Here is a 16,940-nt window from a genome sequence, read left to right as displayed (position 1 = left end):
GACTGGCATGGAATCAAGAAGTTAAAACAAAGGAAGAAGTTTGATTTCACAAGAGGGAAGAAGGCCATAACTGAAGCTAATCACAGCGTCATCAAGAACTCTCGTTATTCATAATTATGTTTACGGGGGAGTATCAGTTTTTTATATATATATATATATAGATTTAAACATAATTATATGTATTATACATTATTACTGTGACTTATACCTATTCGTATGTATATGTATGTAACGATGTAACCAGCGGTTGTGACGGTAGGTAAACGGTTCCGACATGACGGTTATTCCCGCCAAAAAACCAAACTACCTAACAACCGCTTGTCCATCATGTATATAATCTTGTTGCCGGGAACAACCCTTGGCACCAAGACATTCATAATTCCTTATTATTGTCTGTCCATTCTTATTGCCGCTTCATCCGCGTATATACCCACAGTGACTGCATCACCAGCATCTAATATGTTTCCGATTGGCCAGTAGCTTAACCACACAACATCTTCATCAACTTTGGGTTTGCAATACACTAGAGGGTTGTATACCCATGTAAGACCCTTGCTTCTGTTGCTGATTTTTGCCAACAAACCCAACTCATCATTATCCTTGGATCCTGATAATCTGTATAAGCAACTTACGTTTAATCCTTGGATCCTGTTTTTCTCATGATGAAAAGGCACACAAAAGAATAAGAATAAGGATGATGACGTATACTCAGATGTCATCATGCTTCGATAATCTATGTCTTGCAGATAGGTGCTCATTATACCATATTCATACAACACCTAGATCGCATAAAATTTGGTTAGTTGTATATTAAAAATATTGGAGGCAGGATATAGGTTTGTTTTTTTATGTGCTCATTTGATAGAACTTAGGAGAGATAATCTGAGTATGCCAAATTTTGCCTTTTGTAATCTCGTCACCGACCAGTTCCACCTTATGATCTTCATATGCTTTGATCCATTAAAAATAAAAAGGCCTTGAATTTCGGACAGTTTGAAACAACACTCATAAGCACACCCCTGTAGAGTGAAACGACCCGATTGGAATGTTACTCTCTCCAGTGACATACACCAATCTATATGCAACTCCAATAGCGTACTTGGGATACATGAGATAGACTTCAGGTTTGGATAAGAATACAAGTTGAGTATGCGGAGCATTTTAAGATTAGTGTTACTGGGCAGGTACTCAAATGGATTAACGGCTAAACACAGGTCAAACAATGATCGGGCATGGAATGCTACATAAACATCATTGTTATGATCCAGCTCACAGTTTGTGAGATCCAACAACATTAGTGACCGGGGTAAGGAAAGCAATGGTTTTTGTGGAACCATCATGGTTTCAGGTTGTTTTACATATTTCAAAAGTTTAGTGCACCCTGTCAAATCCAGAAATTCAAGATACTCAAGGTCGCCTGTGGATTTACAAAGATGAGTCAGACTACTACAGTTCCAGAGGATCAAAGTGTCAAGTTTAGGGAGCCGGTAGAGATTGCAGATGCTGACAAGTTTGTCACAACCCTTAAGACTTAGGTACTTGAGTGAATTAAGTCCCTATTCCAAGAATAACAAGTTCAAATTATGATTGTACATTTGAATGAACGGTCTTAAACAGAGAAGCTAAAGGGCCAAGTGATAAACAAAAGATTGAATTACTTATACCGTGGGTGCTTCAAACTTTTCCAAGTGACCATCACTCATATCTATAGCGACCAAGCTGCTCATCAATAACCCAGGGGGCATTATTTGCAAAGGACATCCATGCCAGCACAACCATATAAACTCTGGAAAATTTTCGTAGCACCCAGTGAGTTTCACGTTTTTGAGTTGGAGAAGTTTCAGCTTGTCCATATTTGCAAGGGAACTTGTTTTAAGCTCTAATGCCTGCAAGTTTAGTATGATGTAAAATAATTAGCAAGCCTCGATCTTGAGTTAAATGCGCTAAAAATGAAGGTAAATTCCATAACTATCGAAATAAGACATGATGAGAAATTCCCTATATGTCATGTAAAGGGAATAACCATTAGCTTAATAGAACCATTAGAGGAGACATTAATGCTTCCTAATTTACTTTATTTGTCTTACCTTTGATCTCATCCCCTGCTCAACCTTTCGCATATCGAGTGCTAGACCTTCAATTGTATCTGAACCCTAATGGAAAAGACATGAAATTTGAGAATTTTAGTGGAAATGGGAGGTTGTGCAATGATAATAAGCTTAAAGATACACATAAGAAGCATCTTACATATCCTTTTCTCAACACATGATAAGATTCAGTATCATTCCATACTCTACTACGTTTAGTAGGATCTTTGGACTCTTCACAAACTATACTTCTTCCCATATCTTGAAGCAGTTGATGCATCATCAGTTTGCGATCAGCTGAAACGGTAAGAAGGCATCTATCAATAAGGGTCAAGATCCCAGATTTAGCATACAATTCATCCTCCATTATCAATTTTATGACAAAGTTGTCTTCACCGACAAAGAAACAAGCAATATGAAGAAACAACTCTTTGTGACTGCGAAGTGGCAAGGAGTCAAAGCTCCTCCGTAATACACTTTGGATGTTACAATCAAGATCTCCTTTGGATGAATTAAGTGAATTCATTCTACTTCTCCAAATATCTTTCATGGTATCTCTTCTCCATGGGTCTTCATCACTAACAAACAGAGAAGAACCTAATACTTTAAGAGCAAGCGGATTACCTCCACAATACTGAGCTAGTTGTTTTGCAAGCTCCTTGAAACCTTTCATGGGTGTTTTGGTTCGAAACGCATACCAGCTTAAAAGTTCTAATGATTCAAGATCATCTAACAATTTAATTTTGTGCACCTGACACCTCCAAGAAATGGACCCAAATAACGGCGTTATATCTAGTAGCCTTGTTGTTATTAGGATCTTGCTTTTTGTATGCAACGCCTTTGTGCCAAGTAAAATGCTTAACTGTTCGTTTTTATCAATGTCATCAAGAACAATAAGCACCCGCTTCATTTGTAGGACCAACTCCATCTTATGTGTACCCTCATAAGTGTTGGATATCCTTATTCTCTTTCCACCCGAAACATCTTTGAGTAGTTGTTTCTGTACCACAAGCAACCCATCAGCTTGTTTTCCAATCTCTGGAATAAAACTGCTGCTTTCAAAATCTTTCTTATTTAAGTTATAAATATATTGGGCAACTGTTGTCTTCCCACTACCTCCCATACCACAAATTGCTATAGCATTGTATTGCTCATTTTTCAACCACAAATTTATGACTTCAACACGAGCCTCCATTCAAGTTAAATGGGCAGGAGTACTCTGTTGTCTCAAATTTAGTTTACACTCAACTGTCTCAACCACTTCTGCGATAAAGTTTGTCTCAGACCTGGAACTGAAGAAAACGCAAAATTATAGCACATTCAGTAAACTAAAAAAGAAATTGTAGCAAATGCAGTAATATCCATGTAACTGTATTTAGAGCTCTAAAAATCCCTAGTACTACACTTAAAAAATGTACTACAGTATGATTAAGTCCTAAAATCAATTAGATTTGTCAGGGTATTGTCCTCTAACTCTTACTAAAAAAAAATTCAATAACAACAAAACCGAATCAAATTATATGCATCAGAGAGAAAATGGCTAAATAACATATTAAGCTATTTCTGATTTCTTCCTAACAATTGAAAGATGGAATGTTTATTATTAAACTATAACAAGAGACAACTATTAGTCTATTATGGCAAATGTGTACATGATCAAAGTTACGTCTACTGTGCAAGATCACATGACACTTTATCACATAGACCCCTCAAATGCAAACTTTAAGCCATAATTATTAATTACTCATCAAGCTACACTAACCCATCGAATTTAACTCCAAGACCCATTTAACCTTAACCGACTTGACCCGTAACCAACCAGAAACAACAAGATTATCCAACAGTCTTGCTCTTTATGCGGCTCGACATGGGGCTCCACTTTCTACCTTTTTAACTGAATCGGTTTGATGCAGGCCCAAGTGTTGAGGAACGGGCCATCTTGTATTTAGAGCCCCAAGATCGCGTGACAAAAGGGGCTTCACTAAAATGGCTCTAACTTGGGCTACAGGTGTCCGTTTTGGGCGTGCGACCAGGCGAAACGATCGTGAGAACGAAGCCCATCTTTCCACAAACAACCGTAGGTGGTTTGGGTCAACGTCCAGGCCCAAAAACGCTTATTTCTATGAGTTATTTACATTTTTATGTTTTTTAGTGCTTTTCGTGGACTTTTATTTGGTTCTAGCTTTTGGCCCAATTGTGTTTTGAGGCCCGTTTTGAATTTACGTTGTTATTTATATGGATGTAATGGGAGGAAGATAATCAGTTTTGAAGTTTATGAAAAGTCAATTTTCTCTCCCAATTCACTTGTGAGAGTGTCTTGAGTGTGAAACCCCCAATTTTCGGTATTCCACAAGAATCAACGAATTTTGGAAGAATTGTTCCTGGTATTCTGTGTGAATCAACAGGTCCAATTTCATATCCTATTTTCTAGTCTACATCACGGTTGCTGGGTTACTACCGGGTCGGGTTTGCGGTTTTGGGTCAGCTCGTATCAAATGCGCTAAGTGCTTGAAAGCGGGGCTTTTGCAACGAAGCGAGAAGACCACGATCAGCTGAAAAGTGGGCTTAAGCGCGCCTGGGTGATCCTTGACAACAAAGGGTCACATACTTGTATTTGTATACATGCTACTGACTTGGAACTTTTTAAACTATACCGGCAAGAATAGATCAGACCTGAATCCTAATAGCATTACTTGATAAAATAGCTTTTTAATTAGGCTGAAACTATTGGCACATCAAGTGTGTTGGTATAGATCAGAGATTGTGCTAGAAATCAAACAACAAGAACAATGCAATAAATCGAAAGTAACTGATCTTTTTATTGAATGATTCCAGTCGGCAAGATTACAGAGCTACCGGGTCGGTTGACCTAATTAACTGGCCCATTTAAAATACCCAACTGACTGACCCATTTGAAAATACCCAATTAACTGACCCGGATAATTATTAAACATATTCAGAATTATTCCAACAATTTCCCCCTTAATTCTGAATATCACTTATACCCAGCAGATCTCTCATCTCAGCAAATTTAATTCTGGGTAAAGACTTGGTCAGAATGTCTGCCATTTGCAAGTCACCACTAACATGCTCAACTTGAATCTTCCCCTTTTCAACGCATTCTCTTATGAAATGAAACTTGGTGTCAATGTGTTTACTGCGTCCGTGAAATACTGCATTTTTCATCAGAGCTATTGCAGATTCGTTGTCAACATAGAGCTTCACTTTACTTGGCTTCATTCCCGTAAGATCAACCAACAAGCTTCTTAGCCACAAAGCCTGGTAGGCTGCTGTGGTTGCTGCTATAAACTCAGCCTCACAGGATGATAAGGTAATAGTTCTTTGCTTTTGTGATGACCAAGTAATTGGGTTTCCAGAAAAGTAAAACACTATACCTGTAGTACTCCTTCGATCCCTCACATCTTTTCCGTGGCTGCTATCGCTGTAACCAGTTACTTCACCATCTCCGCCCTTTTTGTACTTCAAGCCATCGTTAAGTGTCCCCTTTACATATCTCAAGATCTGTTTTAAAGCTTTCAAATGACTTACTTTAGGAGTCTGCATAAACCTCCTGACCACACCAAACTGAAAAAGCTAAGTCCGGTCGTGTATGAAGTAGATAACGAAGGCTTCCAACCAGACTTCTAAACTGAGTTTCATTCACTGATTCTCCATCTTCATCTTTCGTTAATTTAAGCTTTGGTTCCATCGGGTACATGGCTGCATTACAATCACCCATACCTGCTGCTTCAATTATCCTTTTTGCATAACTTGTTTGAGAGATCGTCATAAAACCTTCACTTTGTTCTACCTCTATGCCAAGGTAGTAGGACAACAACCCCAGATCACTCATTTCATATTCTTTCATCATCTGAGACTTGAATATAGTCACCTCTTTGTGATTTGAGCCTGTAACCAATAAATCATCAATATAAACACCTACTATCAACAAGCTTTTCCCACTTTGTTTCTTGTATATGGCGTGCTCTTGTGGACATTTTTCAAACCCCATTTGCTTCAATGTCTTGTCAAGCCTTGCATTCCAGGCTCTTGGAGCTTGTTTTAGCCCATACAGCGCACGATTAAGCTTATACACTTTCTGCTCTTGACCTTTAACTTCAAAACCCACTGGTTGTTGTACATATACCTCTTCAGCAAGTTCTCCATTTAGAAACGCAGACTTTACGTCTAAATGATAAACTTTCCACCCTTCTTTAACTGCCAAATCTAGTATCAACCTCACAGTTTGAAGCCTTGCTACCGGAGCAAATGTTGGTGTCATCGTCATCGGAAACCCAGGACCAGTCGGAACGGATTGAGTTGTGACCGCATACACAATCATTCTCAAACAAACCACAACCTTTACAATACTTCATGATGAATCAAATTAACCAAAAATTTGCTGAATGATAATAAACTAACCGTAAACAAACAAATCTGATCGAACTGAACTTCTAATAATCACAAATTTTCATTACAGATACGTTGTTAAACAAGAAGTTTGGGAACCGTATTTATACGCAGCAACAGGTACGTCTTGAGGAGTCACAACGTTTGATAAAGGGATGTGTCGTTTCCCTCTTAACCACTCATGCGGTTATCCCAGACGTACCGTTTCGATAATCACGGCCCAAACCTTCTAGTTATCCAACACTACATTAAACCTAATGGACTTACTAATTGTTTGACCCACTGGACATCACATGGCCTCCGGCCCAAGTTCTAGACATAAACAAATAAAACAGTAAATTGTTTGACCCATTAACAAACTAAATAAATAAACAAACTACCGGCCCGAGACCCATTCACCATTCGGATGGACTTGATTATTTGATCTTCAGCAAATACCTCTTCTACATCTATTCCTTTCTTTTCTACGTATCCCTTCGCCACCAAGTGCGCTTTATACTTGGTTATCTTTCCTGTTGGATCCTTCTTTACTTTGAATATCCACTTTAGTCCAATAATCTTCTTTCCTTTTGGTTGTTCAGTTAAGCACCAAGTGTTGTTCCTTTTGATTGCCTCGATCTTAGTCTTCATGGCATCCTCCCATTCTTTATTTCCCTTTGCTTCTTTGTAACATGTTGGTTCTTCACTTGAAAACATCAATACATCTTCTTCCACTATTTCTTCGGTGTTTTCATACAAATCTGCCAGAGTTCTGAAACCCTGCATTGGATCATATCTGTGTGAACTTGAGTTAGAACTCATACCTGAGGGTTCACTTACATTCATCGTTTCTGTAGTGAAATCACCAGAAGCTTCATTTGTTTCATCTGTAAATACACTCGCATGTTGCGGTGTATTCCAGATTGGAGACTGATCACCACCACCCTCCATTCTATTCTGAGTTAGATCTTCTGGTTGAGCATTTACGTCGCTTGTGTTTGAATCTTCAAAATTCCTTAAGAGTGTCACAATACTTTGCTGGTTTGAGACTGGCTTCTCTTGATCTCCCCAGTTCCATTGCATTCTTTCTTCGGAAACTACATCTCTATCTCTGGCCAGATGCAATCTTCGCTTGTGAGGATCATAGAACCTGTGTGTCATGCAATCTGGTTCTAATCTTATGTACACCATAGGTACACTCCTGTCATCTAGTTTTGGAATATGAGTTCCAACTTTTGTTACGTGACCAATACAGCCGAACACCTTAACTTTTTCCAAGACTTGGCCTTTTGCTCCTCAAAGCCTCATAAGGTGTCATGCTTACAACACCTTTTGTGGCCATTCAATTCAGCAAATACACTGCATGCTGCACTGCTTCTCCCCATAAAAAAACAGGCACATTCATTGCTTTTAGTAAAGATCTTGTAGTGCCTAATATCGTTCTATTTCTTCTTTCTACTACCCCATTCTGTTGGGGAGTATATGGGGCAGTAATTTATCTCCTTATGCCTTCTTGTTTACAAAATTCATTAAATACTTTTGAGGTGTGTTAAGCAACTTTATTGTATTTGTTGTTAAAAATAGTTTAAGTTACTTAGAAATAATTCCGTCAACACGAACCGACCGACGAACCGTTCTAGAAGCACTAAATATGAAGACCGAGAAAGAAAAAAATCAAGCTTCTAATTCTTTGATGAAAAGATCACGACAAAGGTTACAAGACTTCAAAATGTTAGCCGGACATTATGGAGTATACAAGATACAAAGTCAAAGAATTTTGTTAATAAGATAATATATCTTATTAACACATTAAGTATTATTTCTATGAAATGCTTCCATAAGAAAAACAAAAAGGATTTTTCCTTTTGGAAAAAAATCATCAGAAAGTAAAAGGAATCTTTCCTTTGGGAAAAAGCATTTCATCAGAAATCATATATTATCTCAAAAGTGGATTTCACCAGAAAAGAAAACAAGTTGGTGACAAAAAGAAACATAAGCCACATACAAATAGATGGGCACACATACCAACTTCTCGTATCAACCAATCACATTTGAGATAGGATATGAAAAATCTCTATAAATACATAATTCCTACGAAGGAATTAGGTGTGTCTTTTGTGTAGTAATATTTAAATATAGAGTTTTTCATGTGAGATTACCCCCTGGTTTGGACCAGGGGGTGACATTTAGATTCGAGATTATTATCAGATCGACCCTTTCTTCTTTGTTTGATTCCGCCAAACAAAGATTAATTCTTATGTTCATAGAACGATTCATTTGTTTTATAAGAATTAATCATTGAAGAAATATCACTCTCTCACTGTCTCTATTTTTTTTCTTTGAATGTTTATATACTTCACAAACACCCGTCTCAACGAGAGAAGAAAGTTACATCATTAGAACAGGGCCACCAAAGGGGACCAACAAGGTGAATTCCCCACCACTATCAGTTCTAAGTGTTTCAACCTTATATTTCCCATTTTTTTCAACTAATGCTTTAAACCATTTGAATCTTTCAAATGCTTGGTCTTTAGATTGCAACATGTAAACCCACATGTATCTTGAAAAATCATCAACTAATAGCAGAAAGTAACTATTGCCTCCAATAGTTTTTGGTGTAATGGGACCGCATAGGTCAGCGTGAACCAACTGAAAATGATTCTTAGCTCGCGACTGTGCCTCTTGAGTCTTGAGAGAAAGGTTGACGAGTCTGTTTTGCAACCAAACAACCTTCACACACCTGCTTTGGATTCTTGATCTTGGGAACACCTTCTATCATACCTTTATTCACCATGGATTCTAAGATCTGAAAGTTGATATACCCTAAACGAGCATGCCAAAACCAATTCTCTTCTTCTAGATGCATTGCCAAACATACTGGTACCGTTGTGTGCAACAGAATTTTATAAAGCTGATTTTTTGACCTTTGAACCTTCATGAATAATCTTCCATGGGTATCATACATCCTCAAGTAATTATCTTTTATCCAAATGTCGAAACCATCTTCGGTCATTTGACCCAAACTTATTATATTATTGTGAAGTACAGGAATATAATAGACATTTTGGATTACCTGTTGGCTGGCATCTTTACATTCTAGCAAGATAGTCCGCTTTCCTTTAATTTCCACCTTTGAGCCATCTCCAAATCACACTTGACCAGTAATGCTATCATCAACCTCAGCAAATAACTCATGAGTACCAGACATGTGGTTAGCAGCACCATTGTCTAGATACCACATGTCTCTTCCACCATTGATCTCATGAGTACTTGGAAAGACTTTTTCTTCATTAAGTAACACCATCGTTGGTGCTGCTTCACCACACACCGAAAGTAGCAAAGCTGGTTCTTCGTCTTATTGGGTCAGATTCACTTTTTGGTTTTGTGTCTTTTTGCTCTTATATTCAGAAGCAAAATGACCATATTCTTGGCATTCAAAACATTTTATGTGACTCTTGTCACATGACTTTTGGTTATAACCACTAGATTCTTTGTGAGAGCCGCCACTCCAACGCCCGCCACGTCCCCGAGCAGGTCCTCGACCCCTCGAGAAATTCTTTCCACCTCTGTCACTACTTCCACCTTTTCCATGGCCCCTCGCCGTGTTTGTCTTGCTTGATCCCCGCTGAGTTGATGAACCTTCTGAGTTGGCAAACATCAAAGTGTTCTCGCTTGAAAATGATGTTTTCCTTAGTCTTGTCACACCCCCAAAATCCACCTGCGGATAACACCCGCTTTGAGGGCGTGACTGACCAGGATCCAGCCACCAATTATACTGAATAATTAAGTTGATAACAAAAGTAATACTTACTAACCATAAGATTAGCAAATATCAAGTTCAGAGTTTAAAGTTTTAAGTTCAAACAGTAATAAGTAGCGGAAGCATAAGTAAGGTAGTTTAAATAAAGTTCATAGTTCAAAATAAGGTAACACCCAACACAAGGGTGGACAGACACTACTCGTTCCCAAGCAGCAAGCTCCATTGTCACTGGTTACCTGCAAAGCATGCAGTAAGGGGTCAACAAAAATGCTGAGTGAGTTCACTAGTTGTCCAGTTTTAATTACCAAAAACTTGTTTCACCAGTTAATTTATCCGTTTATACATGCCATGGGGAGCTACCCCAAAAGTTAGCGACTAAACTGTTTTCCAATACCGAACACTAGGTAACCGTTTGCGTTTCCGCAGGATGCCCCGATGTCAATGTTCTATCATCATTGACGGATGCCAGAGTACATTAGTTCACGACCGATCCCAACCCAGGGCACGGTGTGAGGCTGGTAAAACCTAAATAGCGCTATCAACTAATAACCCGTTCGCCTGGCCCCGACGACTAATCGGTATTATGTAGTAGGGACTTGAGTGATAGAGTTTCGTTTAGTGCCGTTAGTTGCAATCCGTATAAACAGTAATTAACCAAAGGTTTCCCAATACAAGGGAAGGAAAAGTAAGTTTGTTCCCAGTAACTAGGGAAGGAATGTAAATGGTATCCCCTTTTACAAGGGGATAGGATTGTTTTAGTCTCGTGTCCCAAGCCACCGGGACGCATGCTTTTAAGTTGTGAACTCACCTTGGGTTGCTCGGTAGGTTTAGGTTACTTGTCAATCACGTTGGTCACCACGTCCTAACATGGTTACCGGTATAGGTCAGGTTCGGTGTACAAGCATTCACATAAAAATCTATACACATAACTGGCACGTAGCATACATACAAGTAAACAGTCGTGGGGTTATTGGGCCGGCCTAAACATTTAAGCAGTCAACAGCAACACATAATCCAGTCAACAGATAGCCCAAGTTAAACACATTATGGCCCAATAACCAAAGTGGACAGCCCAGTCGCAACCAGGAGGTCTCGAGTCGCAACCAGGAGGTTTCGGCTTGTCACGCTGTGGTTGCGAGTCGCAACCGGGGTCTCGAGTTGTCACGTTGTGGTTGCGAGTCGCAACCGTCGTAGTCTCGAGTCGCATCGTGTGGTTTCGAGTTGTCACGCTTTGGTTGCGAGTCGCAACGGCGTGGTCTCGAGTCGTAATGCCGTGGTTGCGAGTCGGAAGCTGTCCCTTTCATGTACACGTGATGATGCAGATATGATAGTCCAATTTGTACCAAGTACTCAGGCCCAAATCGGGCAACAGCCAATGAGGTTTCACAAACAACTTTGCCTAATCTGAATATTAGTAAACTTAGATCAAACTTTGCCATTTTTGAAATCTTCAAACTATATTCAACAAGTTCATCCAATGTTCATCATTTTTCTAGGGTTTTCATGCCAACATAATCACACATTTTTGAACCAAAAATCACATATTTTAACAAGGTCAATAAGCAAGAACAACAAAACATACATTTTGTAACCTTTGGTTGGCATAATCATTCCTAAATCATTATTCTTTTGGCCATGTAAACATATTATCATGCTTTCATACATAAAGATTTTCACATATAAGCAAACCTCACAAACCATCCTAAAGATCATGCATAATATCACTAACCAAGCATTTCTAGTTCATAAACATTTCATAAATCTTTTATACATAAGGTTAACACTAACCGGTTGTGAGGAAGAAGAATGAGCCGAAAACAAAGAGAAAGGAATCGAGAAGATGGAGTGTCCGAGTGATGATCTTGACCGAGTTCTTGTCCGAGATCCTTGCTTGAATCCGAAAGTTGGAAGAAGAGAATGGGGTTGTTGTTGTTTGGGGTTTCTAGTTGAGAGAGAGTTTAAGGAGTGTTTGTGTGTGTAAAGTGAAAGAAGTGGGGAAAGGTGGGATTATATAACAAGGTTCAACATAGGCTAAGGGTTTCGGCCCAAACCGGTTACGGCCCAAAGGCCCACTCGAGACCAAGCGGCCCACTCGCAACCGGGTGGTTGCGAGTCGTGGTCTCGACTCTCATATACATATATATATATATATATATATATTACATACATATCACCCATATCATGTAAAAGTCACGTTTCCATTTAATAATATTTATATACACGCAAAATATTACAAGGTGTTCATTCGGAAAAACCTAGAGTGTCACATTATCCCCAAGTTTTAAGAACTTTCGTCCCGAAAGTTAAGGCAGCCACTGCCAAGCTAGCATGTTTTAACGGGGTGTCACATCATCCCCCCGTTAGTTTGGAATTTCGTCCCGAAATTCAGTTGTAGCTTCAGCGCTGGGGTTTTCGTTTGGAAACAACTGGGGATACTTAGACTTCATCTGGTCTTCCCGCTCCCAGGTAAACTCTGGGCCGCGTCGTGAGTTCCAACGAACTCGCACAAGGGGTATCTGGCTACGTTTGAGGGTTTTGATTTCTCGATCCGTGATCTCAATCGGTTCCTCAGTAAAGTGTAGCTGTTCATCAATAGTGAGTTCCTTGAAAGGAATTATGAGCGTTTCATCTGACAGACACTTCTTCAGATTAGACACGTGAAAAACATTGTGTACTGCACTCAGCTCTGCCGGTAGGTTCAGTCTATAAGCAACCTTACCGATTTTCTCGGTAATTTCGAATGGTCCAACATATCGTGGATTCAGCTTGCCCCGTTTACCGAAACGAACCACACCCTTCCAGGGTGAGACTTTAAGTAGAACCCGGTCCCCGACCTGGAATTCTAACGGTTTCCTACGCTTGTCAGCGTAGCTTTTCTGACGGTCACGAGCTGCCGCCATGCGTTGCCTTATCTGGGAAATCTTTTCCGTTGTATCAACCACCAGTTCTGGGCCTGTGAGCTGACTGTCACCTATTTCCGCCCAGCAAAGAGGTGATCGGCATTTACGACCGTACAATGCCTCAAAAGGTGCCGCCTGAATGCTAGTGTGGTAGCTGTTGTTGTAAGAGAATTCCACCAGCGGTAGATGTTTCTCCCAGTTCTTGCCAAAATCGATCACACATGCTCTAAGCATGTCTTCCAGGGTTTGGATGGTGCGTTCAGACTGCCCATCCGTTTGCGGGTGATAAGCGGTGCTCATGTTCAAACGTGAGCCAAAGGATTTGTGCATAGCTTGCCACAACTCGGAAGTAAAACGAGCGTCTCGGTCGGAAATAATAGAAGTTGGCACCCCGTGCCTGGAGACTACTTCCTTTAAATAGATTTCTGCTAAGGTAGAAAACTTGTCTGTTTCCTTAATGGCCAGAAAGTGTGCAGACTTAGTCAATCAATCTACTATCACCCAAATAGTATCATTCCCGCGTTGAGATCTAGGTAGCCCCGTAACGAAATCCATGGAAATTTGCTCCCATTTCCATTTCGGGATTTCGGGTTGCTGGAGTAGGCCTGCTGGTTTCTGATACTCGATCTTGACTCTTGCGCAGGTCAAACATTTGCCAACGTAAGCGGCTATGTGGGCTTTCATGCCAGGCCACCAGTAAGTGGCCCTTAAGTCGTGGTACATCTTATCTGAACCAGGATGTACTGAATAACGGGACTTATGGGCTTCGTCCATCACCAGTTCTCGTAGGTCTCCGTAAAGTGGGACCCAAATGCGCCCTGCCACATAGTAGGCGCCGTCTTCTTTCTGTTCTAGTCGTTGTCTCGATCCTCGCAGGGACTCAGCCCTGATGTTTTCCGGTTTCAGAGCTTCAATCTGGGCATTTCGAATCTGGGTAGGGAGGTTAGACTGGATGGTAAGTTGCAATGCTCGCACGCGCTTGGGCGTAGTGTCTTTCCGACTGAGGGCGTCTGCCACAACATTGGCCTTGCCCGGATGATACTTGATGGCGCATTCATAATCATTCAGAAGTTCGACCCATCGACGTTGTCGCATGTTTAATTCCTTTTGCTTGAAGATATGCTCGAGACTCCTGTGATCGGTGTAAATGGTGCACTTGGTACCGTACAGGTAATGTCTCCATATCTTAAGCGCAAAGATCACTGCTCCTAGTTCCAAGTCATGCGTAGTGTAGTTCCTTTCGTGTGTCTTGAGTTGTCGAGAGGCGTAAGCAATAACTTTCTTGCGTTGCATCAACATGCAACCGAGCCCATGAATAGATGCATCGCAGTAAACCACAAAGTCGTCCGTCCCTTCAGGTAACGAGAGAATAGGAGCACTGCAGAGGTTATCCTTAAGTTTCTGAAACGCGGTTTCCTGAGCTTCACCCCACTTATAAACCATACCCTTCTGAGTAAGAGCCGTGAGAGGCTGAGCGATCTTGGAGAATCCCATGATAAATCTTCGATAGTATCCCGCAAGTCCTAAGAATTGGCGGACTTCGGTCGGAGTCTTAGGGGTAGGCCAATTCTTTATAGAGTCAATCTTAGCTGGGTCGACGTGAATTCCATCATTGTTAACCACGTGCCCGAGGAAATGGACTTCTCGAAGCCAGAAGTCGCATTTCGAGAACTTGGCATACAGTTGCTCATTGCGAAGGAGTTCGAGGATAAGGCGCAGGTGCTGTTCATGCTCTTCCTGACTTTTCGAGTAGATCAGGATGTCGTCTATAAACACGATCACAAACTTGTCGAGGTAGGGTTTGCACACTCGGTTCATGAGATCCATGAATACCGCAGGCGCGTTGGTCATTCCGAAGGGCATAACGAGGAATTCATAATGACCATAACGAGTTCTGAACGCAGTTTTGGAGATGTCTTCATTACGGACCCTTAGCTGATGATAGCCTGATCGCAGGTCAATCTTAGAATAGTAGCTCGATCCTTGCAGCTGATCGAATAAGTCGTCGATTCGCGGGAGAGGGTAACGATTCTTGATGGTAACCTTGTTCAGCTCACGATAGTCAATACACATTCGGAACGTGCCATCCTTCTTCTTAACAAAGAGTACCGGTGCTCCCCAGGGTGATGAACTAGGGCGGATAAACCCTTTATCCAAAAGTTCCTGTAGTTGAGTAGAGAGTTCCTTCAATTCTGCGGGGGCTAGTCGATAAGGTGCACGAGCTATAGGCGCTGCTCCGGGAGCTAGCTCGATTTGGAATTCGACCTGACGGTGGGGAGGGAGTCCAGGTAGTTCCTCAGGAAATACCTCGGGGTAGTCACGCACTACCGGAAAATCTTCAATCCTCTTTTCCTTTTCCTGCGTGTTGGTAACAAGTGCTAAGATAGCGGTGTGCCCTTTTCGTAAACACTTCTGGGCTTTCAAGAACGAGATAACGCCGGAGATTTCTCCACCTTTGCCACCTTGTACAATGAGGGGTTTGCTAGAACGGCGAGGAATACGAACTGCTTTATCTTGACAGAGGATCTCAGCGCGATGCTTGGATAACCAATCCATACCAATAACGACGTCGAAGCTTCCAAGATTAACAGGGAAAAGATCGATACTAAATGTCTGACCAGACAGCTCTAGTTTGCAGCCTTTGATAACATGTGAGGCCTCGATGTTTCTACCATTAGCTAACTCGATGATATGAGGAGAACTTAGTAACGAAAGCGGACGCTTAAGCTTCTTACTAATACGTAGGGATACATAACTAGCATCGGCACCGGAATCAAATAACACAGAAACATAACGATCATCGAGTAGGAACTTACCCGCCACGACGTTGGGGTCATTCCTTGCTTCTCCAGCTCCAATCACAAAAGCCCTTCCTCTAGCACCATTCCCAGCATTGTTGTTTTGATTGTTGTTCCCAGCTCCCTGATTATTGTTGCGGTTCTGATTCAGTTCAGGGCAATCCTTCTTAAAGTGCCCCTCAGCTCCACACTTAAAACATGCCCGGTTGTTTCCCTGCTGCTGCTGCTGTTGGGGTTGTTGCTGATTCTGTCTTGCTGGGAACTGACTCCTACAGTCCTTGGCTTCGTGCCCCATCTTGAGGCATCGCTGACACTGGCCTTTGTTACATGCCCCATTGTGGTGTCTGTTACACTTGTTGCACTTAGGGTAGCTTCCCCGGTAGCCACCCTGTTGCTGAGTGCCCTTATTGTTGTCAGTTTTCCTTTGCTGTGCTGGGGCCTGAGTGGGGTTAGCATCCTTGCTCTGACTTCCTTCCCACTTACGCTTGTTGTCACTGGAAGTTCCGACAGTAGCACTGATCCTTTTGGGCAACCGGCCCTCTTCTACGGCCTGATCAGTAAGTTTGTGAGCAAGTCGAACAATCGGCTGAATGGTAGTGTGGTTGGCTGAAGTTACATGGCTTCGAATTTCTGGAGCCAAACCCTTGATGTACAGTTCGATTCTTCGATACATAGGTCGAGACATGTTTGGGCAAAGAGCAGCATAATCATTGGACAGCTTGGTGTAGGTTTCAATCTCTGACCCAACCATCTTGAGCTCATAGTACTCATTCTCAAGCTTGTGGATGTCATCCCGGTGACAGTATTCCTCCTTAATCATGTCCTTGAAATCCTCCCACGCAGTAGCATTAGCAGTTTCCAATCCAAACATCTGAATTTGCGCCTTCCACCACGAAAGCGCATTTCCTTCAAGCGTAGCAGTAGCAAACTTCACCCAGTTCGCAGGGGGACACTCACAGACAGCAAAAACAGCTTCAATTTTCTCAATCCAATGCAGAAGACCTAT

At 41.3% G+C, this 16,940-nt stretch overlaps 1 protein-coding gene across 1 annotated transcript; it reads right to left on the bottom strand.

Annotated features, from left to right (window-relative positions):
* Positions 1-386: 386 nt before the first annotated feature.
* On the bottom strand, positions 387-3,282 carry LOC110875384 (disease resistance protein RUN1-like). Its single transcript, XM_022123580.1, has 5 exons — positions 2,248-3,282; positions 2,088-2,153; positions 1,665-1,886; positions 1,053-1,556; positions 387-779 (listed from the first exon to the last, which is right to left on the bottom strand). Exons 1-5 carry the CDS (start codon positions 3,280-3,282, stop codon positions 387-389), a joined length of 2,220 nt encoding a protein of 739 aa, XP_021979272.1.
* Positions 3,283-16,940: the final 13,658 nt, after the last annotated feature.

The sequence above is a fragment of the Helianthus annuus genome, chromosome 9 (genome assembly GCF_002127325.2).
Source record: "Helianthus annuus cultivar XRQ/B chromosome 9, HanXRQr2.0-SUNRISE, whole genome shotgun sequence".
NCBI classification, from domain to species: domain Eukaryota; kingdom Viridiplantae; phylum Streptophyta; class Magnoliopsida; order Asterales; family Asteraceae; genus Helianthus; species Helianthus annuus.
Note: the sequence above shows the minus strand (reverse complement) of the source record. Positions and strands in the feature narration are given on the sequence as shown.

Coding starts and splice junctions, on each gene's coding strand:
- LOC110875384 (XM_022123580.1), bottom strand. CDS start 3,282: ATGGAGGCTCGTGTTGAAGTCATAAATTTGTGGTTGAAAAATGAGCAA. Junction 2,154..2,247: donor ATGTGTTGAGAAAAGGATAT/GTAAGATGCTTC, acceptor CTTTTCCATTAG/GGTTCAGATACAATTGAAGG. Junction 1,557..1,664: donor AAAAGTTTGAAGCACCCACG/GTATAAGTAATT, acceptor TTCTTGGAATAG/GGACTTAATTCACTCAAGTA.